Raw genomic sequence first — 26519 nt, forward strand, 5'->3', positions numbered from 1 at the left:
TTTTAAGCAGACCACCATAGTGCCTTTGCCCAAGAACACTAAGGTAACCTGCCTAAATGACTGCCAACCCGTAGCTCTCACGTCTGTAGCCATGAAGTGCTTTGAAAGGCTGGTCATGGCTCACATCAACACCATTATCCCAGAAACCCTAGACCCACTCTAATTTGCATACTGCCCAAACAGATCCACAGATGATGTAATCTCTATTGCACTCCACACTGCCCTTTCCCACCTGGACAAAAGAACACCTATGTGAGAATGCTATTCATTGACTACAGCTCAGTGTTCAACACCATAGTGCCCTCAAAGCTCATCAATAAGCTTAGGACCCTGGGACTAAACACCTCCCTCTGCAACTGGATCCTGGACTTCCTGATGGGCCACCCACAGGTGGTAAGGGTAGGTAACAACCCATCCGCCAGGCTGATCCTCAGCACAGGGGCCCCTCAGGGGTGCATGCTCAGTCCCCTCCTGTACTCACTGTTCACTCATGACTGCATGGCCAGGCATGACTCCAACACCATCATTATGTTTGCAGATGACACGACAGTACCTACCCGATGACACAACAGTACCTACCCTTACCACCTGTAGACCTGATCACCGACAACGATGAGACAGCCTATAGGGAGGAGGTCAGAGACATGGCCGTGTGGTGCCAGGACAACAACCTCTCCCTCAACATGATCAAGAGAAAGGAGATGATTGTGGAGCAGGAAAAAGAGGACCGAGCACACCCCCATTCTCATCAACGGGGCTGCAGTGGAGCAGGTTGAGAGCTTCAAGTTCCTTGGTGTCCACATCACCAACAAACTAACATGATCCAAGCACACCAAGACAGTTGTGAAGAGGGCACGAAAAAAACCTATTCCCCCTCAGGAGATTGAAAAGATTTGGCATGGGTCCTCAGATCCTCAAAAGGTTCTACAGCTGCACCATCGAGAGCATCCTGACTGGTTACATCACTGCCTGTTATGGCAACTGCTCGGCCTCCCAGTACATCACTGGGGCCAAGTTTCCTGCCATCCAGGACCTCGATACCAGACGGTGCCAGAGAAAGGCCCTAAAAATTGTCAATGACTCCAGCCACCCTAGTCACAGGCTGTTCTCTCTGCTACTGCACGGCAAGCGGTACCGGATCGCCAAGTCTAGGTCCAAGAGGCTTCTAAGCTTCTACCCCAAGCCATAAATCTCCTGAACATCTAATGAAATGGCTACCCAGATTATTTTCATTGACCCCCCCACCCCCCGCCCTTTTACACCGCTGCTACTCTCTGTTGTTATCATCTATTCATAGTCACTTTAATAACTCTACCTACATGTACATATGACCTCAACTTACCGGTGTCCCCGCACATTGACTCTGTACCGGTACCCCGCTGTATATAGTCTCGCTATTGTTATTTTACTGCTGCTCTTTAATAACTTATTACTTAGATTTCTTATTCTTATGTGTTTTTAAAAAACTGCATTGTTGGTTAGGGGCTCGTAAGTAAGCATTTCACTTTAAGGTCTACCTACACCTGTTGTATTCGGCGCATGTGACTAATAATATTTGATTTGATTTGATGTTGGGCGGCAACCTCTTGTTTTTGCCTGCTTGCATGGCTTACACTGCTTTTTACTCTCTTGTTCTTCACTTCTCTCCAGTTCCATGGTCTTAATTGTATTTTTATTAACCCTTATTTTACCAGGTAAGTTGACTGAGAACACTTTCTCATTTACAGCAACAACCAGGTGAATAGTCACAGAGGGGAAGAGAGGGGATGAATAAGCCAATTTGAAGCTGGGGATGATTAGGTGGCCATGATGGTATGAGGGGTTAACGGGGTTATCGGGGTCAACACCCATACTCTTATGATAAGTGCCATGGAATCTTTAGAGACCACAGAGAGTTAGGACACTCATTCGATGTCCCATCCGAAAGACGGCACCCTACCCAGGGCAATGTCCCCAATCATTGCCCTGGGGCATTGGGATATGTATTTATTTTTTAGACCAGAAGTTAGATTGCCTTTTACTGGCCCACCAACACCATTTCCAGCAACATCTGATCTACCATCCAGGGACGGACCAGGACCAACTCTGCTTAGCTGCAGAGGCAAGCCAGCAGTGGAATGCAGGGTGGTATGCTTCTGTAATACTAGTTACACATTAATGTCATGGCTACCAACCTTCTTCAAAGATATATTTCCGCACGCTTTAATTTCTTAAGGCTCTTTCTTTGCCTCCTCATGTCTTACCTAAACTGCCTTGTTCACCCAAAATAAATGGTCTAACCATTGCAATTTAGTCTAATCTGACAATTCACTATATCATAATTCATACCTCTAATATAGGTTGTTCCAGGGATGGGTGAGTAAGTAAGTAAGTGAGTAATCCCATCTGTGCTCTTTGGAGAATAACATTTCATATCACCTCATTCAGCAAGGTATAAGAATGACACAGTTTACAGGACATGGTAATAACAGACTGTTCTCTGTTCTAGGTTTTGGAACAGCATCTGTTAGGAAGATGATGCAGGTAAGCCTATTTGGTTTAAGATCGCTAACTTACGTTCTTGTATAACTGAACACATAATATTCAGTGTTATGTGGGCAGAGAGAAAGTATGCGTAAGAGATTTGTTCAGACAGGTGGGATCTCCACAATTTCATGCCAGACAAGGCAATGAGACATTTCCATTGGAATATATCCAAATTCTTTTCCATGACTGACATTACTGAATTAGCTATCTCTTCAAATGGAGAATTTAAAGTTAAATAACTTGACTCTGGATGTTACATACTCTGTCTGGTCCATAGGTGTGTTTATCCACTCTCCATTTCCCTTCAGCTGTGGCCTTTGTCTCTGCTGCTAAGGGCCTGGCCACCTTCAACATCAGGCCTGGCCACCTTCAACATCTGTTTGTGTGTTCATGTCACATTATACAATACACATTATAGAAGTACACCTGTACATACTACAAACATCTGTAGGGTAACTTCTCATCCAGGTATTAGTATACTAACTCATTGCCATTGTCCCTATGCCCTAGTCGTGTGTCTGTGAATGTACTGGACCTGGCCCCATCGTGAGCTGGAATCTGGTTTGGTCAGTTTGTCCTACTCACTAGGTCCATACTTGCGAACATTAGAAAATGTTAAACTTAAACTTGGGTTTAAGTTTAAACTTGAACCTTTTCTCCATCTCAAAATCTGTATCAGCCAATTAAAATCGATTCACATGATAGAATGCTACATGTTAGCTGTTCCCATTGGATACCCTGGCACACTTAGCCCTATGCTAATAACAAATCCAATAGCAAATCCATTTTTGTCATCTTTGTCATATGAAGAGAAATAATTAAGAGATAAATATAGATAAAACGTATCCATGCTCATCGGCCATTGGACATAAACATTACACAACAAGTTGGAAATCGCAAATTCAACAATGAGTGGTTTGGTTGGAATCAGTGGCTAACTGCAAGCATTGCAAAGAAATCATTAGCCTGCTATTCAGTGGAGTGGCTGTGTGGTCCCAAGTCTAAGATTAAGGGTCTCTTTTCCTAGTTTAAAATAATAAACATTCAACTTTGGCCATGCTGTCAATTAAGCATGATTTGTGCCGCGCTCAAAACGACTGTTAACTCGGGACTGCAAAATCTGACTTAAGTGAGTTCAAGACAACTGGGAACTCGGGACAAACAAGCTATGACTGGGAAAATATGTTTTGAACTTTCATCCAACTCGGAATTGTAAAATCGAACTCGTACCTCTTTCTAGAGCTACGACCTGAAGATCACTGACGTCATCATGATTCTACCAGTTGTCTTGAAAGCACCATAAATCCAGAAAATGCCAGACATTGAGGACAAAGTTTGATGACAAAATTTGCCCACGAAGGACCGCTGCGCCCACCTTCCTGTTCAAGTGAGCACAGCACAACAACGTGAGTCCAAAAATGTCTTGTATGCTTCTGCATAAATGATGTAATATACCAGGGAGATATGTATACTGTAGCTAAGAAAGTAATACTAACTATATGTGGTGTAGTAAGCTGTTAGTAGTGTCACACCTGCTCCCGCTACCTCTCCCTGGCACTCGAAGGTGCCAGGCTCCCCTGCATTACGCACTCCTGCCAACATCAGTATGCACACCTGCCTTCCCCCGTCACATGCATCAGCGATTATTGGACTCACCTGGACTCAATCACCTCTGTCATTACCTCCCCTATATCTGTCTGTTCCCAAGATCTGTTCCCTGCTTCAGGATTAATGTTAGTTCATCTTTGGATACCCGTTTCTGATGCTGTCTCTGTCCTGTTTGTTGTCTGTTCCATATTAAATGTTCTACTCCCCATACCTGCTTCTTTTCTCCAGCGTCGGTCCTTACAAGTAGCCCATGTGCCTCGCCCTAATCATTTTGTCTATCTTCACCTCTTAATTTCGCCTACTGTTCTGACTTGGTGGTGCAGATGTAGCCTATAACCTGTTTTTGAGAAATGTAATCATTGGATATTGTAAGAACTTTCATTGTCTGCTTATATGCCCCCTTTATTTAGCCAGCGGTTCTGACTTGGTGTACAGGGAGAACACTGTAAGAACGGCCCGTGTTCTGAATTCTGTCTGTGTTCATTTCGAAAGTGCTTAACAAATAGTTATATTAACTACCTCCGTCCTAGTGCGCTCATTAATGTGTTATTCGAAATTATGGATTGCCTCTTATTCGCTTGTCGTCCCCTTATGCCCTAGTTTGTACATCTCAATTGTCAGTAAAAAAAACTTTTGTTTAAGCAAGTTAGCCGTATCAGCAGTAAATGAGGCCGAATGTACTGTTTCGTTGCCAGACAAGTCTCTGCTTGGAGAACGACACATAAGCTACTGCTATATACATAATCGTCGCTACAATATAGACTATACTGTATATGAAAGCCAGAGGCAATTATAATTTTTTTAAATGTTGACTATCTCGTTTGAACGACTTTGAAAGAGATACTAACGACTTATCTCTTTAACTACTTAGTAAAAAAAAGTTGCTGAAAAGAGATACTAAGTCCTTCAAACTAGAAAATTGTTCTTCTGTCTAATTAGGCCTCATTTGTTATGCAGCTTGTCAGACCAAGTAATGGTTGCTGCAAACATTCATTCCCTGATTCTATCCATTGATATGAATGACAGTTCTTTGATAGCCTAAAGAATGGCTGCTTTTGAATGCCATGTAATAGAGCAGAGTGTAATAGAGCAGAGTGTAATAGAGCAGAGTGTAATAGAGCAGAGTGTAATAGAGCAGAGTGTAATAGAGCAGAGTGTAATAGAGCAGAGTGTAATAGAGCAGAGTGTAATAGAGCAGATTTTTTTAAATGTTGCCAATTTCGCTCTAGTACTGCTCAGCCACAAGCCTTGGGCATGCTCTGCCTAGAATATTTTGTTTCCTTTATCATTATATACAGAAAATATATACATTGATACCAAATAAAACACATACGTGCAAATCAGCCTGAATATCAGGGATAACAACTGGAGTGCGTTTCGACTGCTAATTCATACACACATTGCATCTGAAACTATTATTTAGAGATTGTAACCCTTCTGTCCCCACTAAAAGTGTTTTTAGGGCTCCACACTCTGCACAAATTAAGGGTTCAACAAGGGTTCTTCTAAGATCCTCAAAGTTCTTCGAAGAACCTTTGGGTTCTTGGCACTGAAAATGGCTCCCAAAAGATTCTTCCAAGAACCCCATAGGTGGTGGGGTTCATCGAGGAACCTCCTTAGTTGGAGGGGGTTCTTGCAGGAACCTAACTGCCCAACTGAAACGTTCTGATTTGAATTTGAAAGGACAGCAGCTGCAGGCACTTAACTGTAGTACTGTAAAGATATCCTCAATTTAAGGTAAGGTTTGTCCCTTGTATTCATATTGTTTTATGACGATAATGTCTATCTTTTCACATTTGTACAAATCTTTCTAAAACAGAAAATGGACACAATTCAATGGGTATCAATCCAAGAGGTAAGAATATGTAGGCTATAAGAATATGTTGAAGGCTAGCTGTATTGGGTGTCGATGACTGAACAGACAAGGAGGCATACATATGTAAATTGGTATGTTATGCAGATCACATTTACCATCCTCCTTCCTTACCTCGTCAATGAATGTCCCATAGGCCTCTACATTATGGACAAGGTATGTGTATGAAAACCATTATCAAAAGTTTTTTTTTCCCATTTACAACCAAAACCAAGGTATGAATACTGTCGTGTCAATGTTTGGTTAATCATCTGTATAATTACAATTTTGGGGGGATTCACAGACTTCACCCTCCCTATACCTCTGATGAATATAACAGGAAATCTGTTCAATCACCATGCACTGCAATATCCTTCTGGCTATGGATACAGAGAACATCAACACATTAACATCAACACGCCAGAGGAAATACCCATTGGACATGGGATTCTGCTGGGAGTTTACCTCATATTTAGATTTGTTTTTATTCTGCTTTGCCACTAAAATCCTAATAAACACAGAACTAAAATATTGTGTTATTGTTACAGTAGGCATATTATTAATATTAATAATAATTACAAGGGAGGGAGTGTAGTTAAAAAAATGTACCCCAAAAGGTTCTTCAAAAGGTATGTCGAGGATCAATTAAAAGGGGTTCTTTGAAGGGCCCCTTTCAAAGGGTTCTTCGAATAGCTTATAGTGGTTCCCCCACATTTTCAATTTGAATAATCCCTAAAGGATACTCCAGGAACCTTTTCCTTTTAGAGTGCATCTACCGTCATTCCACCTGGAGCGTAAAGACATATCCAAGCTGGAGGCAATAGGAAATGTCAGGAAGAACTTTACTGGCTCTGAGAAACAAGCCCTTAAATCTCCAGAATTACACAACTCTAGCCATCCTCCCAGTGGACAAGGGAGGCGTTGTTACTGTACACGCCTACATAGTCTATAAGACTGAAGTAATAAGATTGATCAGACATTCCAGAAGGGACAAACCCCACAACACAGCTTCTGGGCTGTAGTTGAACAGACTGTCACTAAGGGCATGCACAATAGTGATATCACCAAAAGAGTGATATCAGACAAGGTTTGGCAGAAGGCATGAAGATCTCTGCTCTGCTTCAAATTTCCTGAATGATAAATTTGCATTTCTGAGTTGTATAATTAAAAACAGTATCTTGTATGATTCAATAATTGGAAGTGTAAGAGTTGTTGCCTTGTCCATTTCTCTGCAATTGTCATTCTAATGGAAACATTTACTGTACATCGAAAGGTGCAAAGTTATGGGCAAAGACACAAAAACATCCACATCAAATTAAATATATTTCTTGATCAAATAACATGGAGAACAACCACATTTTGTGCAGTATTAATTTAACATCCTTACAAACCACCATTACTCTATTGCACATAGGCTGGCTCAATTTACCTGTAGATTTTCCATCACCATGAAGGAAAACAATGCACAATACAGTAATTGAGTACATTGAGGCTTTCACGGCTATTGAAAGGAGAGGGCCAAGGCTGCATTACAGTGCTTGAGGCATCACTATAGACCTGGGTTTGATCCCAGGATGTATCACAGCTGACTGTGACTGGGAGACCCATGAGGCAGTATACAATTGGCCCAGCATCGTCCAGGTTAGGAGAGGGTTTGCCAGGCCGAGATTTCCTTGTCCCATCGCGCTCTATAGACTCCTGTGGCATAGGGCTAAGTGTGCCAGGTTACCTAATGGGAACAGCTAACATTTAGCGTTCTATCACGTGCAACTATGTCAACGATTTTAATTGACTGATGCCGATTTTGAGACTGAGAAAAAGTTTAAGTTGAAACTTTTTCGAATGTTATATAAGTATGGACCCATTATCTTTCGCTATCGTTGTGTCTTTCATCCGTTCCATTTGTTCCATTTAGATTGGCAAACAAATATGTTGGTCCCAAAAATGGCTCATTATTGTTTTTGAATATATGTGGGGCTTTCACAGGTAGATATCAGATATCAAGACGCTATGTATATTGTACATCAGAATTATATGATGTTCAAGGTTAAGTGTATTATAGGCCTATATACTGTATTTGACTGTAAATGAGACCAGTTTGTGTATCCTACAGGGCTGGTTCTGTTGTACGTCTGCTTACCTGATTAAGGTCACAACTTCCTGGGTTACTGTGTTCTCCCTCATCACAATGGTGAATACCATGGGCCTGGCAGCGTTCCTCATGTTTGGAGATGGCAATTGCGTGGACTTGTGGAATTTGTCCCAAGTCATACTTGTATGACTCACAAAGAAAGACTGCCATTAACTTTGTGTGTACACACTCCCCTACATATTTATTTGGACAGTGAAGCTAAACCTTTTCATTTGTCTCTGTACTCCAGCATTTTGTATTTGAGATCAAATGTTTCATATGAGGTGATAGAACAGAATGTCTCCTTCTATTTGAAATTCCCTTATATGTATATTAAAGTAGCCAAAAGTTTAGTATGAGCAACCAATGACTACATCAAGCTTGTGACTACAAATTTGTTGGATGTATTTGCAGTTTGTTTTGGTTTTGTTTTAGATTATGTTGTGCCCTATATAAATTGAATGGTAACTAATGCATTGTGTCATTTTGGAGTCACTTTTATTGTAAATAAGAATATAATGTTTCCGATCACTTCTACATTAATGTGGATGCTGCCATGATTACAAATCATCATAAATGGTTAGTTACAGAGGCTCAAAGATCATACCCCCAAGACATGCTAACCTCTCACCATTACAAATAACAGGGGAGGTTAGCATTTTTTGAGGAGTATGATTTTGTAACAATGTACACAATTGTATTTGTTTTGTTTTATATGTTTGTGTAGAACAAATGTCTGTCTAACAAAATTATTTGTAAAAAGGCCTATGTAGTAGACCTATGAAAAGGTGACTTGTTTCTGTCACATTTTATATTATGCCCTCTAGCACCAGGTCTGAGAATAAGATCATGTTGGGATACAATGGAACTAAGTGTCATTACAAAATAGATTTAGCTATTGAACCCACTTTAAAACATCCCCAAGCATGTTTGTTGTTTCATAAAATAAGAGTTTAAAACATGTATAGTTAAATGTTGTTTAACTTGGTAGAACTTTGAAAACAGTATATTGTCAAAAATGCATGTTCGTTCTCTGATATTGAATAGAGAAATAAAGACCTAGTAGAAAGCAACTTTATGTGCGGGTAGGCACGCACAGCCTTGGGGAGGAAAAGCCACAGAGAATTAGTGCAGTTTCAGCACCATAGCCAGTGGACAGCGGTGGTGCTGGTGCAGCCTGGTCTCATAGTTTATAGACGTGCAGCGGACGCCTGATGCCTAGATCATTGTTTTAGGCTTAGCCTATTCTATGTATTCAATAGTGGAATACCGAATACCACATTCCATATGCCTAGTAGGCTACTACATTAATCATTCTCCGGATGCAAAGTTGTACAACAAGGGTGTAGTTGACATCGACAGTGAGTTTACGTTTGCTAAAATCCCTTGCACATATACTGTAGGAGTCAGTGGTGCATCAGATATGTAAATGAATTGATGCTTCTTATGGATAATGCTTCTATAATTATATTGGTATGGACATTGGACACTGACTGGTGTTTGTTCTAACACTCCGGATTCAGGAAATAGGCTATAGGAGGCTATATCAAATGAATTGTAATAGCCTGCGAAGAATGCTCCTTCTCCACTATTGCGGGCTGTCACTATCCATTGTTTGTGTGTAGTAATATGCCCTTGTGATCTAAGCTACACTAAAACTACACTTAAGAAAAATCTATTTTACTTAAATAAAGTCACGTTGATAAGGTAGTTCAGCACATCCAAACTACTTAGTGAAATTATCAGTATGTAAATCTGAAATGTCATAGACTACAAATTTCAAAATTAAGGGTTTAAAAATGTACAGATAAATAGTTGAACTTGGTAGAACTTTGAAAACATTATATTGCCAAAATGCTAGATCACTTTTCGTCATACAGTATGTTAACAGAATGTGTAATTTAGACAATTAAACACAATAACTATGTTTCAAGTGAGAATTAAGCATGCCTGATGCCGAAAAAGAAAGGAAATGATTGCCTACTTCACCCATATTTTATTTTACTTAGCTAAAAGACTTTACTGTAGTTCCAGTAGTTAGCCAGGTCTCATAGACTAGGAGTAAAATAGTAAATCAGGGACTCTCAAATTAGTATGATATGTTAAGTTTGGTATGGTTACATAAGACAGACTACTTAACGCAATAACGCAAAAGTTTAGCAACCCAGATATTGCGAGTTCGAATCTCATCACGGACAACTTTAGCATTTTAGCTCATTTGCAACATTTCAACTACTTACTACTTTTTAGCTACTTTGCAACTACTTAGCATCTTAGCTGACACTTCCCCTAACCGTATCCCCTTTAGCTAATCCTAACCCCTAACCCTAACCCTAATCCTTTAGCCTAACTCCTAAACTTAATCCTAATTTTAACTCCTAACCCCTAGTTTAGCTAACGTTAGCCAGCTAGTTAATGTTAGCCACCTAGCTAGAATATATATGTTTTGCAAATTTGTAACATATTGTACATTTGCAAATTCATAAGGTATTGTACATTTTGCTAATTTGTAACAGATAATGTGAATTTTAATTTGTAACACATCATATGAAATGGGTGATGCACATCCACAAATGAATACATACCATACTAAACATAACATATACAAAATGGGGTGACTCGGATTTACATACAGAATAACACAAAATGCTCTGAGACCAGGTTGGTTGGGGAGGTGTTATCGTCGATGCACTATTTGCCCCACAAGGTGTCTATCTATCATTCAGATAGGTTTAAGAAAGTCATACAATTACATAATAATCGGATATTATGGTTATTATGCACACTGGAAATGAACCGTAAACTGTTCTGCAAAATGTCAACTGCTCATCTCAAGAACATTTCGCGGATGGTTTATGGTGGGGGGAGTTTGACCCGTTCTTGATGTCAGTTGCTTCTAATCTTCAAGCATTGCATTCAATTCGGAGGAAGAGGACGAGTGTCTGGGATGAGAAGAGACGCAAATCCTTCTAGACTGGGTCAGAGATGATGAAAACAAAACAAGTGGACTACGCAACTACTGTTTCGGACAATCAAGGTTAATATATAGGGCAAATGTATTTGAAGCGATGTCCTCTCTCCGGTTATGCGTTATCATGGCTGGAGTGGTGCTGGGGCTGCGGATGCCTGGACCATTGTTATAGGTTTAGCTTAATCTATGTATTCGATAGCCGACAATGGACCATATTCCATAGGCCTAGTAGGCTACGATACTACATCATTCTCCGGATAGAAGGTTGTACAACAAGGGTGCAGTTAACATCGACAGTGAGGTCTCGCTTGTTAAAATCACTCGCGCATATTGGAGTCCGTGGTGCATCAGATATGTAAACACAGTTATGCTTCTGGTGCATAATGTTTCTGTAATTATAGTGGCACCCTGATGTAACTGGACCAATGTGGTATGGACATTGGACACTGACTGGTGTTTTGTCTGACGCTGCGGATTCACGAGATATAGGATGCTAGGCTACATCAAATTAATTGTAATAGCCTGCGCCAAATGCTCATTCTCCAGTATTGCTGGCTGGCACTGTCCGTTGTTTGTGTGTAGTACTATGCCCCTTGTAATCTAAAAACAGGTGTGAGGTAATGGGGATTTGGAAACGATCAGTGTAGGGGAAGGTCCTCAAAAAATAGTTTACCAATTACATCACACTGGAAGAAGTTAAACTACACTAAAGAAAAATGGATCTTCTTTAACTAAAGTTACTTTGATAAAGCATAGTTCAGTACATCCAAACTACTTCGTGAAAAATTAGCTATATGTAAATCTGAAATGTCATTGACTACAAATTGCAAGAATATATCACTCTGGGGTCATATGTTAACAGAAAGTGTAAATTGGCCTGTTAAACATAAAAACGATGTTTCAAGTGAGAATTAGGCAGGTCTAATGCCGAAAAAGAAAGGGAATTGCCCACTTCACCCATATGTTATTCATGCAAAAAGACCAACTAGGCCTACTGTAGTTCGAGCTGTTCAGCCTGGTCTCATTAACGTCGAAGTAACATAGTACATGTAAATCAGGGACATTCAAATGATTATATGTTACCTTTGGCATGGAATGCTACCAGAAATAATTCGCAGAAACCCGTTACTAAAGGCAGAGTCATCCATGATTCTTCAAATTATATTTTAAAAGAGAAAGCTAAATATTTTAAGCATATATTTTATTTTCTGTCTCATCCTAACCCTTAGAATGACGATTACTGTAAGGAATTATTTCCAAATAATAACAAAAATGTAAAATTAACAAAGACAAAAAGATCAGTGCGAAGTCCAAATTACAGAGGAATAACCTTTCGAGGCTATTAAATCCTTTCAGTCTGGAAAAACACCAGGGCTTGATGGCAAGCCTTTTTTTATATACTCATAGCTCCATTATTAGCTTGTTTGAACTACTCCTTTAGAAATGGTAGTCTGTCAGCGGATTTTGAAAGAGTAAGAGACTCACTTTGGTGAGTCTCTTATTCAATGGGTACAAGTAATGTTTTGCAACCCCAGGTGTAAAATAGTAAATTGCGGCTACTTCTCAGAGTTTTTAACTATTAAGAGGAGTTAAACAAGGCTGTCCCCCTTTCACCATATCTATTTGTTATGGCCATCGAAATGCTAGCTATTACAATAATATTAGAGGATTAGAAATCCAAGGTTTAAAAACAAAGGTGTCCATGTATGACGATGACTCAAGTTTTATATTCAGTCTGCAAGCTAGATCCTTGCAATTTCTCATTGAAGATCTAGATAACTTTTCTGGCCTAATTATAATAAGTGTATCATGTTACGTATTTGATCTTTAAAAAACACAACTTTACCCCGCAGTTTACCTATAAAATGGGCTGACGGTAAAGTAGACGTACTTGGTATTCATATCTCAAAAGATATGAGCACAACTTTTTATAGAAATAGAAAACTAGTAAAAATAGATCCTGCAAACATGGAGGGGTAAATACCTGTCTATTTATGGAAAAATGAACTCCTTAGTCATATCTCAGGTTACTCACTTACTTATGGTGCTGCCTACTCCTGATGATTCGTTTTTCAAATCATTGGAGTAAAGAATATTTCACTTTATCTGGGATTCTAAACCAGACAAGATGAAGTATCAATATAATGAATATGATCTGGGTGGTTTGAGATTATAAAAGCACTACACCTCTCTCTAAAAGCTTCACTTATACAAACAATTATTCTCAAGTAGATTACTGAGAAAACATGTCCACTGTTTAAAAATTGCCTTTTTGCCTTTGTGCAGATTGCCATGTCTCATTTTCGATGAATTGAAAATGAAACATTGTTGAAAGTGTCTCTCTTTTTCGAACAAGCATTGCAGGGCTGGTTACAATGTCATCCCCTCGAAAAGATAGAAAAAATATGTGTTCTATGTTTGAAAAGGGTATTTTGTTTTTAAATGATATTGTAAATTGGAATTTTACAGTTATGTCTTTCATGGAGCTATCGAAATTGTATGGGAAGTTCTGCTTAAGATTACAACCAATTGATTACATTACCCCAAAAATGGAGGACACGGGTGGCAACGGGAGGAGGTAGGGAACTGGTCTGTCTGCCCAATATAAAGGATCAAAACTGGCGGAGGTAACAAAAATAGCATAAATAGGAAAGTATACCAGTTTCATTTGAGAACCAGGATGTTGACAGCTGTGCCATACAGATTCCAAAATATCTGGGAAGAGATTTTTGATATACCGATTCCATTGCAAAGGGTGTATGAGTTTATATATAAAACAACGCAAGATTAATTGAAGACATTGTGCTTTTCAGCTAAAATTATTGTACAGAATTCTTGGCACCAACAAAATGTTTAATATTTGGGGCATACAAACGTCACAGCTCTGCAGATTTTGTTGTGAGAATACAGAATCAATAGACCATTTGTTCTGGTCTCAGGTTGAGGAATGGCTGAAAAAGCCATTAATCTAAAATTGACCCTAAAAATAGCATTGTTGGGAGATCTGGTCAGTCAATTACTAATATACTAGTACTCTTAGTAAGAGTATTTATCTTCAACTTGCAAACTGTGGATTCTATTCGATTAGATAGATTCAAATTGTATGTTAAACATCACAGCATAGTTGAAAGCTATATGGCGCATAGAAATCCGAAGAGGGTGGTCAGCAGAGATGGATGGAATGGGCTGAGGGAAGCTGGGGGTTGAGATGTGAAACTGAAGACAAGTGGGAGTGGAGTTGCTGGGTGGTGGATAGAATGACGGTCAAAGATAAAAGTAAAAAATAAAGTCTAAATAAACAACAACAAAAAAGTATGTTTCAATGACACTGAAGGGCAACACTGTTACATCCATTACCTGTTTGCCTGAGGCTGATACCGTGCAGGTGCTTGTACGCGCGTAACCTCGCATTCAAACGGACACATGTACAGGTACGCATCCTCACATGTACGTGTGCGCGCATGCACACACACACACAAATAGTGCCACACATGCACTCAAACGCCTTGCTGTTTGGATTTTTGTTGTCCTTGTCTTTTGCTTTTTTAAATTGATGTTTTCCTTTGTTTTTCTCTTTTTTTCCATATTGCTGGTGCATTGGGGACGGTGGCTTGGGGTGGGCGTTTGGGGGATCTTGGATGGTTGGTGGCCTAACGGTTGGGAGATGGGGCCGGTGGCCGATATGTTGTTGGATCGGGTCCCCGATTTGACTTGGTGGGAGATCTCTCGACGTGCCCTTGGGCTGGACGCTTGACCCTGGTTGCTCCTGTGGGTCGCTCTGGATGGGAGTCTGCTAGATGACTGAATGCAACGTACATTTTGAACGGCTTCACTGCAGGTAGATTGTATGTAAAAATATGTAAAAATAAATAAACAGTTTAGCGTGGTACATAAGACAGGTTACTTAAGGCAATAACGCAGACATCTAGCAACCCAAAGTTTGAGTGTTAGAATCTCATTACAAGCACCTGCATGGCATCAGCCTCAGGCAAACAGGTATTGGATGTAACAGTGTAACAGATGTAACAACTACTTCATATTTGTTTGCTACTTTGCATGTTAGCTAACCCTTCCCTTAACACTTTTAGCTAACCCTACCCTTAACCCTTTCAGCTAACCCTTCCCTTAACCAGGGATGCAAACTGGTGAGGGCCCAAAAAGGTGACACTTTTTTTTTGCACTGAAACATGCAAAAAATCCCTGCTAGGGGGAAATGCATGTTTTAGCTAATTAAACAACAAAGAATATGATCTACATGGTCAGTCTGTGTGTAAAATAAAAAGTGGTCAATGTGAACCTAACTCACAGCTAAAAAAAATTAAGAAAGCAATCCAATGTTATTTGTTGCCTAGACTTTACTGCTAATTACACTCAAGTTTTGAGAAAAACAATACACTAATATTGCAGTTAGCCATGAAAGCCTTTATAATAGAACACTTGTGACCACACACACACATCTAAGTATTGCACTTGGGGAAAAAACATCTTAAAGTAGAAATAGAATGAAACAACAGGCATTCGATTTTTGCTCTATTATAATGGCAACTATAGTAGACATTGATCAAGTGCACAAGACTACATGTGTGCAAAAATAATGTTCACTGAGTAAAAATGTGTATTATCCCCCCTCACACACACACACAAGTGTTACTGTCAAGTTCAACACAACATAAGCAAAATATTTGGGCTACACTGAACATTATTACAATTGTACACGTTCTGCCTCTGCATGCAGAGCATGATACCCTTTGTTGGCATAATTGATCTCTTTTCAGGCAGAGAGTACACCTGGCATACCCCTTTTATCCACTGTATTGAAAAAGTATGTGGTGTTCCTTTCACCTCTATAGTGGCATCCAGTTTAAGCCAGGCCCATCATTTTCCCCTAATTCTCTAATTCTGAAAATTAACTACATACTGTAGAAAGAAAACATTAGTTCACAGATAGTAGTTACGTTCGTTAGCTAGTTAACATTTCACAGATAGTAGTTACGTTCGTTAGCTAGTTAACATTTCACAGATTGCCAGGGTCCAGTAAGCAACTAACGCATTATAACTTGAATGACAAGGAGTCGTATACCAGTTAATACTATCGCGAATTGGTTATGTGAAATGTGACTAGTTTGCATCCCTGCCTAACCCTTTAACCTAACTCCTAACCTTAACCCCTAGCTTCAATAATGTTTGCCACCTAGCTAACATTAGCCATTACAAATTGGAAGCCGTAACATATCATACGTTTTTCAAAATCTATCATACAAAATGGATTAGGGACATCCACAAATTAATACATATGAAAAACGTACTTTATCATACTATATGGAAAGTCTCGGATTTACGGACAAAATACAAAATTCTCGAGACCAGGTTGCAGCAGTTAGCTACACCACTAAATGACAAGAAAGTAATGAACTACTCTAAACACTACCTCAATTTGAATTTAGTTCACAACTCCTGAACACTGGAGTAGTGGTTATTGGCATTAATCTAATGATGCAATCCATCTGCAATCTAGGACAATTTATAGGTAAATTGAGCGAGTGTTTTGGGGGTAGGATTACCACTTTTCGTGTTCACGCCGGACCTTGATTTAATAGCAATACAATTAAGGCACGCGGTGAATGCCAAGAGAGGAATCACGTTAACGTCGATCCAAATAATTGAAGTGATTGTATTTTAGGCAAACAAAACATATCAACATAGTTACTTCAGTGGTAAGAAACATAGTTGTAGGCTATGAGCTCTGGTGATCAAACACGGGAAAAGTATATGGACACATTTTACGTAATCCATTAGCCTTGGTTTGATGTGCTGTGAATTATGTAGGCCTAGAATTCAGTTTGTTTTTATGGATCATGGATTCAAAACTGAATAAAAGGTATTTTGGGTTTGGGACTTTTGAGACTATACCGTTGGTTTTATCAGAGAGAGTACAAGTATCTTATGTGTTTTTGACCCAGGTCTGAAATGGCAACGTCCATACTTCAGGCACCACTCTCTCATCTAACAAACGTGGGTCGTCGTCACCTCGTCATCCCCCTCCTCGAGAATTTTGTATTTTGTCTGTAAATCCGAGACTTTCCATATAGTATGATAAAGTACGTTTTCATATGTATTAATTTGTGGATGTCCCTAATCCATTTTGTATGATAGATTTTGCAAAACGTATGATATGTTACGGCTTCCAATTTGTTATGGCTAATGTTAGCTAGGTGGCAAACATTATTGAGGCTGCTGTAGATGCAGACATAGCTACTTTTCACTCACAATAGAACAAACCAAAAACACTTACAATAGATAGTATACCTTTAATAATGACCATGATCAAATCTAAGAATGTGATAGTGACCTTTGATACAACGCATATTAAATTCAGGGGTGACTTAAACATTTGTTTTCTTAAATTTTTATATACTCTCATGAATGAATAATTTCCAATACCATTACATAAATCTGATTCCCTCAATAAATCACACTCCCCTCTGTCTTTCGCATACAGACATACACAGTACAGCAAGCAGGTCCCGGAAAAAAAGAAATCACACACAGATACCATATATACTATTCTCTGGGTTTTCATACACTTGACATTAAATCAGTCAAATTAATTTTAAGATTACATATTTGAGGCGTTCTCAGTTAGCATTGCCAGTACATTAAAGCTTAACATTTCTGAGGATGAAGTGGAAGGGTTATATCAATGCTTTAAATCTGTTAAGAAAAGGACAAGGATAAGAAACAGAGTGACAGGGCTATCTTGATTTTAAAAGCAGTACATGCTACATTTGTCCCCAAAATGACTTAGTTTCATTGACCCCGTTGTTGGAATGATGGGGAACAGAGAAAAGTAACAACTATGATTTAAAATAAGGAAGAAGACAACAATAGTATTGTCCGGCTAAGAACTTGAACTCAAGACAGTTTACATTTCCACCCCATCAAGAAAAAAAAAAGGGACCTCCTTTGAGAGCGGATGCTCTAGACATCTTTCCCCTGAATCTTTTTGCTGACACACTTGAGTTACAGTACAGCAAATAGAGTTTCATTGACACTGATGTCAGAAAAACTGTTAAGGCTCCACCGAAAAAAAAGAAAGAAAATAAAACATATTGTATCTCTTCTTCAACAAATTGTTGTCACAACAGTGTTAAGCCAAGTGATACCCAATTTAAAAAATATTTCTTTTTTTTTTAAAACATTAAAATTTTCTAATGTCACAGCCTTTCACATTATCCATTATATGCATCATTTGCAGAAGCTTTTCACATCTTCTACCAAGCCACAAGACCACCCTCACATGGACAAGAAGGGCATAACAGAACAGTTTATTTTGATTATGCAAAATAAAACTGGCCAAGTACAGTTATCAAACATTTGTCAAGATTCAGTTAATTGTCGCATTCACTCTTCCTAAATCAGAACAACCAATACAAGCACTTAACGTTTCTCCAACACTCACACCACCACAAGTTGAACAGTCACTGAATATCAGCAGCATGTTAGATTTTGTTAAAGAAGTGCAGATATTTGTTACTCAGTTAAGGATGTGAGTGTGGGAGTATAGCAAATAAAGACCTGCCAGGCTAAAAATACAGAAAGAAAGAAAACAAATAAGGATGAAGCAATTTGATTAATGGAAACTGACTTCATCCCTGCGCACGACTTAGAGACTGGGAACCGGACCAGAAGCAGTGTGGCTCAAAGTTTGATGTGGGCCAAAATAAATAGGAGTTGACAATTTCTTTATGTCCTCTTTTTTCATGATCTAAATTCCATTATGTCCATCCAAGTATAACCATTGATCAAGCTATAAGGAGCATTCCTCTATTGTGGTTTACTTCGGTTTTGGCGTTCCTTGGGTGGGGAGGGGAAGAAATAACAAAAGTGTTACCATTAGAAAAACTTCACTGAATAAAATCTTCCACCCCCCTACAATGGTTTATTATTTCCTTAGAGACATAGGGAACAATGTCTTGATGGGCAGAAGCCGAATAAAAGGTGAAACACTCAGAAAAGGTTCTTTACCTGATCAAGTCGAGACCCTCTCTGTATTGGAGCTGGCTCATAGGTCTGTTGAAAGAAGAGGCATTTAGGGATGGTTACACCTCCTCCACAAAACAATAAAAACAGCAAACAAATACAAAACGGTAGACATTTGGTCTGTGATGGGACAAATCAAGCAATACAAAACTCAGGTTGTCCCAATATTTAAAAAAATCATCCCTATTGTAAAAAGGAGATATACACTGCACTTGGAAAGTATTCAGACCCCTTCCCCTTTTCCACATTTTGTTACAGCCTTATTCTAAAATTAAATAAAACATTTTCCTCAATCAACATTGAATACCCCATAATGACAAAGCAAAGTTTTTAAAAAAGTCAAATATACACTACCATTCAAAAGTTGAGTGTCTAATTTGAGAAACAGATGCCTCAGAAATAGATGCCTCACAAGCCTTCAACTGGCAGCTTCATGAAATAGTACCTGCAAAACACCAGCCTCAATGTCAACAATGAAGAGGCAACTCCGGGATGCTGGCCTTCTAGGCAGAGATCCCCTGTCCAGTGTGTGTTCTTTTACCCATCTTAATCTTTTCTTTTTATTGGCCAGTCTGCCTAGAAGGCCAGCATCCCAGAGTCGCCTCTTCACTGTTGACGTTGAGACTGGTGTTTGCGGGTACTATTTAATGAAGCTGCCAGTTGAGAACTTGTGAGGCGTCTGTTTCTCAAACTAGACACTAATGTACTTGTCCTCTTGTTCAGTTGTGCACCGGGGCTTCCCACTCCTTTTTCTATTCTGGTTAGAGACAGTTTGCGCTATTCTGTGAAGGGAGTATTACACAGCGTTGTACGAGATCTTCAGTTTCTTGGCAATTTCTCGCATGGAATAGCGTTAATTTCTCAGAACAAGAATAGACTGACGAGCTTCAGAAGCTCTTTGTTTCTGGCCATTTTGAGCCTGTAATCGAACCCACAAATTCTGACGCTCCAGATACTCTTGCGTCATTAAATCAGAACAACAGTTTTCTGCTGTGCTAACATAATTGCAAAAGGGTTTTCCAATGATCAATTAGCCTTTTAAAATGATAAACTTGGATTAGCTAACACAACGTTCCTTTGGAATAAATAAAAAAATCTGCCGTTTCCAGCTACAATAGTCATTTACAACATTAACCATGTCTTTCTAACACTGTATTTCTGATCAATTTGATGTTATTTATTTTATTATTATTTTTAAATTTTACCCCGTTTTCGTGGTATCCAATTGTTTAGTAGCTACTATCTTGTCTTGTCGCTACAACTCCCGTACAGGCTCGGGAGAGACGAAGGTTGAAAGTCACGCGTCCTCCGATACACACCCCAACCAAGCCGCACTACTTCTTAACACAGCGCGCATCCAACCCGGAAGCCAGCCGCACCAGTGTCGGAGGAAACACTGTGCACCTGACAACCTTGGTTAGCGCGCACTGCACCCAGCCCGCCACAGGAGTCGCTGGTGCGTGATGAGACAAGGATATCCCTACCGGCCAACCCCTCCCTAACCCGGATGACGCTAGGCCAATTGTGCTTCGCCCCCCCAGACCTCCCAGTCGCGGCTCTGGTGGCACAGCTGGCACTGCAGTACAGCGCCCTTAACCACTGCGCCACCCGGGAGGCCCATTTGATGTTTTTTAATGGCCAATTTTTGTTGCTTTTCTTTCAATAACAATGACATTAAGTGACCCCAAACTTTTGAACGGTAGTGTATATATATTTTTATACATACCTTACTTACAAAAGTATTCAGACCCTTTGCTATGAGACTTGAAATTGAGCTCAGGTGCATCCTGTTTCCATTGATCATCCTTGAGATGTTTCTACAACTTGATTGGAGTCCACCTGTGGTAAATTAAATTGATTGGACATGATTTGGCAAGGCACACACCTGTCTATATAAAAAAAATGGTCCCACAGTTGACAGTGCATGTCAGAGCAAAAACCAAGCCAAGAGGTCAAAGGAATTGTCCGTAGAGGTCCGAGACAGGATTGTGTGGAGGCACATCTGGGGATGGTACCAAAACATTTCTGCAACATTGAAGGTCCCCAAGAACACAGTGGCTTCCATCAATATTAAATGGTAAAAGTTTGCAACCACCAAGACTCGTCCTAGAACTGGGCGCCCGACCAAACTGAGCAATCGGGGTAGAAGGGCTTTGGCCAGGGAGGTGACCAATAACCAGATGGTCACTCTGACAGAGCTCCAGAGTTCCTCTGTGGAGATGGTTGTCCTTCTGTAAGGTTCTCCCATCTCTGCAGCACTCCACCAATCAGGCCTTGATAGTAGAGTGGCCAGACGGAAGCCACTCCTGAGTAAAAGGCACATGACAGCCGCTTGGAGATTGCCAAAAGGCACCTAAGACAATGACAAATAAGATTGAACTCTTCACCCTAATTGCCAAGCACCACATCTGAAGGAAACCTGGCACCATCCCTTCAGTGAAGCATGGTGGTGACAGCATCATGTTGTGGGGATGTTTTTCAGCAACTGGGAAGTACAGAGAGATCCTTGATGAAAACCTGCTCCAGAGAGCTCAGGACCTCAGACTGGGGCAAAGGTTCACCTTCCAACAATACAACAACCCTAAGCACACAGCCAAGACAATGTAGGAGTGGCTTCGAGACAAGTCACTGAATGTCCTTGAGTGGCCCAGCCAGAGCCCGGACTTGAACCCAATCCCTGGAGAGCCCTGAAAATAGCTGTGCATCGATGCTCCCCACCCAACCGGACAGAGCTTGAGAGGATCTGTTGCGAACAATAGGAGAAACTCCCCAAATACAGATGTGCCAAGCTTGTAGCATCATACCCAAGACTTGAGACTGTAATCACTACCAAAAGGTGCTTCAACAAAGTACTGAGTAAAGGGTGAATACTTTTGTAAATGTGATATTTAATTTTTTGTTATTTTTATACATTTGCTCAAATTAAATGTTTTGCTTTGTCATTATGAGGTAGTGTGTAGATTGATGAGTAAAAAAAACATATCAATTTTAGAAAAAGGCTGTACTGTAACAAAATGTGGAAAAAGGTCATGGTTCTGAATATTTTTTTTTTTTGGGGGGGGTGTCTTTACAAAAATGGATGAAACCTATCTGTGATCAGTTCGTTTAGGATCTTTGTGATCAACAAGAGACGGTAATTATGATTACCTTTCTGACAACCTCCTCTTCTTCCTGTCTCTTCTCATAGTGGGAGAAGTCATCAAAGATGGAGGTGGTGTGTTTGTAAGTTGCGATGATCTTGAGCACCTGCTTAGCCTTCTCCAGAGGGACCTCTTGAGTGTCCCTGGAGTTGGTCACCGGCTTGTTGTCGTTGTTTTCCAGCCTGATGTGCCTCAGCTGGCTATTAGGCACGTCTTTCACAAACAGCCAGTCCACGTCAAACTTGCCTTTCCACTTGTCCTGCGCCCAAACGCCAGCACTGGTGCCGTAGTCCACGGGCGAGAGCATCTCTGCCACGCCACAGAAGTGGCCACTGCCATTGACGCTGAACAGCAAATAGACAGGGCCTTTGGCATTGATGGCACGGAAGGCTGAGTCCAGACGCTTGTTACCATGCTCTGTGCTGCACCAGATGGAGTACTTGATGGAACGGTGGATGTCGTCCTCAGAGTAGCTCTTGATGATGAACACGCGGCCATTCTTCAGGTTCCAGTCAAACTCCTTAGGGTTGTAGCTGTGGGCAGCCCGCAGATTCTCCAGAACAGGGTGGTTCTCTAGACCTGGGCCAGAACCTGGAGGCACACCTCCACCCCCACCACTAGAGGAACCGCTGCTGTCCATGCTGCCCCCACCGTAGCCCGGGTTACGGTTGCGTGGAGCAACCCAGCGGGTCTGAGGGGGTGGGGCTGAGTTGTGGTTCTGGTATGACTGTGGGGGGGGCGGGCCCATGGTCATCTGCTGCACAAGGGACTGGGCAGATTGAACAGACTGCTGAGGGGGAGGGGGGAGCCCGTGGGGGAGGTGGGCATGGCCATGAGAGTGGAGCTGCTGCTGGTGGTGGTGGGACAGTGGAGGGGCCACTTTGCTTATAGACCCCTTGTTATCCCATGTCCCAATGTCCATATTGTGTTTGATGGGTGGTGGTGGCAGGGCTCCCCCCATGGGCATGCCTGGCTTGGCCTTCAGCTGCTGTGGCTTGGCTGGTTTGCTGGCGATAGCAGCCCAGGACGTGGGCTTAGGAGGGGGCATGCCAATTGGTGTTCCACCATTGCCTGTAGAAACAGCCTGAGCCACAGCACCACCGCCGATCACAGAGCCCACACTCTTCACGCCTGAGCCATTGCCCGACACATCCCCACCTATCTTCAGCCCCAGCATCCCCTGCTCCAGGCTGTTCATGCCTGGTGCCTTGCTCAGAGTGTCACTGTGGAACCCTGTCTGACCATCAGGGACTAGTGTGCCCCCCAGGGAGCTGGGAGGGTAGCTGTAGCTGCCCCCATAGGCTGAACTCTGAGTCTGCTGGCCTTGAGACCCACTGGTACCCCAGGTGGAGAAGGCTGGGTTCTCAGGGAAAAAGTTAAATCTATGTGGGTAGATGCTGCTGCCAAGTCCCCCAGGCTGGCCAAAAACGGTGTCATGCATGAAGTGGTGGTCTCCATTGCTAAGGGGCGCATAGGGGGTCAGGTAAGGGATCGGGGGGTCGCCACCGGTGGACCAAGGTGCCTCGCTCAGGGGGTAGGGGAATCCAATGGAGGGGGCATAGTAGCTGGACAGGTAAGGGTCAGTCATGGATTGGTAGCTGTTGTTCTAGAGAAAAAAAAGGAGTGTAAATACAATTTTGAAATCCTGATACATCAAACTAAATATCAACATGACCTACTATCACAAACCCCAATGACCGTCAGCTTATACCCCAAAAATTCTGATTTTAGGACCAAAAGGGCCATGCGTGCAGTACTTAAGGCATCATCTTTAATTATGCAAATGTATAACAATATCAGCTAACAATGTAGCCAAGCAAACGTCCTGTCCTCCTGTGCGACAATATTGAGTTGCTTGTGGTCCTCCCTGCAGCCAAGTCAATTTTTTATTTTCTAATTCAGACACAGATACACACATTTCAAAAGTCACTCACCTGATTGGATTGGCCAGTGAGATAGGGCTCAAAGTCATTATCATGGACAGTTTCCTTCTGGTGGAGTGAGCCATTTTGCACTGAAACCGGAAAGACTGATAGTAGGGTTATTTATCAATGTGTGTCAAATAAACAGACACACACATGTACATGTCTTTTCAGTCATAACTGATTAACACTTGGGTGTGTAAAAGCAGCAAGACATCGAATGCATAACAAGACATGCATCACTGACATAACAAGACAGCACTGTATTTACACCGCAGCTGCATTGTTTGTAACTCAGTCCGTGCATGGTCTGAGCAATCGCAGTCTACCTAATGAGTCGAAATTGATCTAGCTAACAGTAACTACAGTGATCTTACCTTTAGCGTCTTGTCCTTTTGAATTCTTAATTCCCGTGTAATTGGTTAACATGTAAAAGAGAGAAATATGTTTTAGCTGTCTAATTAACATCCAACCCACACTCGCTGAAAATTAGAAGCTCGCTTACATTAGCGTTAGTTACTTAACTTTACCATCTAGCCAACAACCAGTTTACTAGCTAACTAAACACATTGCGTTGGCACAGAACCACAATTTACTAGAGCTGGTAAACCACTGCAACAGCTGAAACTGAGCCTGACAATATTAATAAGGAGAATACATGTGAAATACATAATGTTGGGTTTTTAGCAAAACACATAGCTAGCTAACGTTAACTAGCTAAGCGCTAGGAACAAAACGTGGCGATTGCTTCAAATTATTATTGGTATAAAAAGGTCAGATTTATTACGTGTTAGCTAGCGGCTAACTAAATTGGAGTTAACGTTAGCTAGCTAGATTGAATCACATCTCAGCAATGGGTGGATTGGGCGCACAACCAACCACCTTTCCTCAATGCAAGGCCTTGAGTCGACGCTGAGTGGATTTTTTCCGGGAAATATATTCTGCCTACCTGAGGGTCAATACTTGTAGCAGACATAATTCATGAAGCAAGCCACTGGATTTGTGTAGAGCGTTTCAATTAGACGCGTTCCCTCAAAACCTGCGTTTTATTCGTATCCCAGTACAGTAGCTAGCAAGCTAATCAGCAAGATGTTTTCCTTCGTACAGTCAGCAGCAAGCTAACTCAAACTACTGTTCCAAGGCTCAATTCTGCCAGTCCCCCAATGTTTACGTAAATCCAATTTGGAGATAGTCCTGGTGGTTTCAAAGGGTCCACTGTTAGGATTAATCCTATGTATTTTTTATTTTCCCCCCTTATCCACCAAATTGCAGTTATTGTGCTGATGGCCCTGTTCACTTCCCCCACTAACAGTTTCATCCGGGGTCTAAATGAAGGGATTGACGTCAGCGGCACACCAGGCGCGGTGCCTCAACGACAAAACGTCGGAAGTCATGCATCTTCAATAGGAGGACTGCGGTAATCGCGTTTCAGAAATATCACTTGTGATCTTTAATGCTCTGCCGCGATGACGAGTCAGCGCGCTAACCAATCCCACGGAAGAGTGATGGGGACATTCTGAAAAGGGACGATTTATTTGGGGCACAATCTACTAGAATTAAGGTAAGGCTTTGATAATAACATGTACAACCTTCACAATAGAGAAAATACTCTCAATAGCAATGTAGATATCATGTATATTATCTTGACGACTGTTACTACAAATATTCTGTATAAAAAATTGCACTGAAGCCATTTAGTGAGCTTTTTTCCCCTTCCACTCACACTTTTTATAGACTCTGTTGTGTTTGTCACAAACATTAAGTTATATCTTGGTTATAAGTGTTTCATATAGAGAATGTAAAGCTGTGTGTATTTATTATAGGCTCCAAGTCGACCTACAGCCCTGCAATCATTTTTATAATATTCAGATTTGATGGACTGGACTCTTGAGTCGGGACTTGAATAATAGCCAGTGATACTCAATGGTTAAACATGCAATTTAAAAAAATCAATAGTAAGGCAAGTAAATGAGGAATGTGAGTCAAAAACATATCTGCACACATTGGTTAACAGAAAAGCACAGTTTATTCAAACAAAATTCACTTAAAGATACAGCCAGGGTCTTTTTTTCCATCAGTGGCACGCAAATTCAAACCAAATTCAGAGGTAGGCCTAAAAAATTAGAAGATGCATTTTTACATGACAACCACTGACTTTAGCTAATTTCTATCACAATATTGAAGATTGTTAATAAAATGTCTTTATTTTCCTCTGCTATCTGGAATTTAATGTATGAACTGCACACACACGCACACACACGGGCACACTCATACCTTCACATAGGTCCAAATCCTAACTATAAACCTGTATACATAACTTTGATAATTT

General features: G+C 40.8%; 1 protein-coding gene across 2 annotated transcripts; it reads right to left on the reverse strand.

Moving 5' to 3' along the window:
• Positions 1–17376: 17376 nt before the first annotated feature.
• LOC112221887 (YTH domain-containing family protein 1) lies at positions 17377–25533 on the reverse strand. Of its 2 annotated transcripts, none has more exons than XM_024384298.2 (6): positions 25140–25533; positions 24568–24592; positions 24203–24282; positions 22276–23874; positions 19114–19158; positions 17377–18942 (listed from the first exon to the last, which is right to left on the reverse strand). In XM_024384298.2, the coding sequence occupies exons 1-6, from the start codon at positions 25164–25166 to the stop codon at positions 18913–18915; spliced, it is 1806 nt and encodes a 601-aa protein (XP_024240066.1). In that variant the 5' UTR covers positions 25167–25533; the 3' UTR covers positions 17377–18912. The 2 variants fall into 2 exon arrangements, with proteins under 2 accessions (XP_024240066.1, XP_024240064.1); XM_024384296.1 differs by having other exon boundaries at positions 24203–24297; positions 25140–25531.
• Positions 25534–26519: the final 986 nt, after the last annotated feature.

This window comes from Oncorhynchus tshawytscha, linkage group LG22 (genome assembly GCF_018296145.1).
Source record: "Oncorhynchus tshawytscha isolate Ot180627B linkage group LG22, Otsh_v2.0, whole genome shotgun sequence".
NCBI classification, from domain to species: Eukaryota; Metazoa; Chordata; class Actinopteri; order Salmoniformes; family Salmonidae; genus Oncorhynchus; species Oncorhynchus tshawytscha.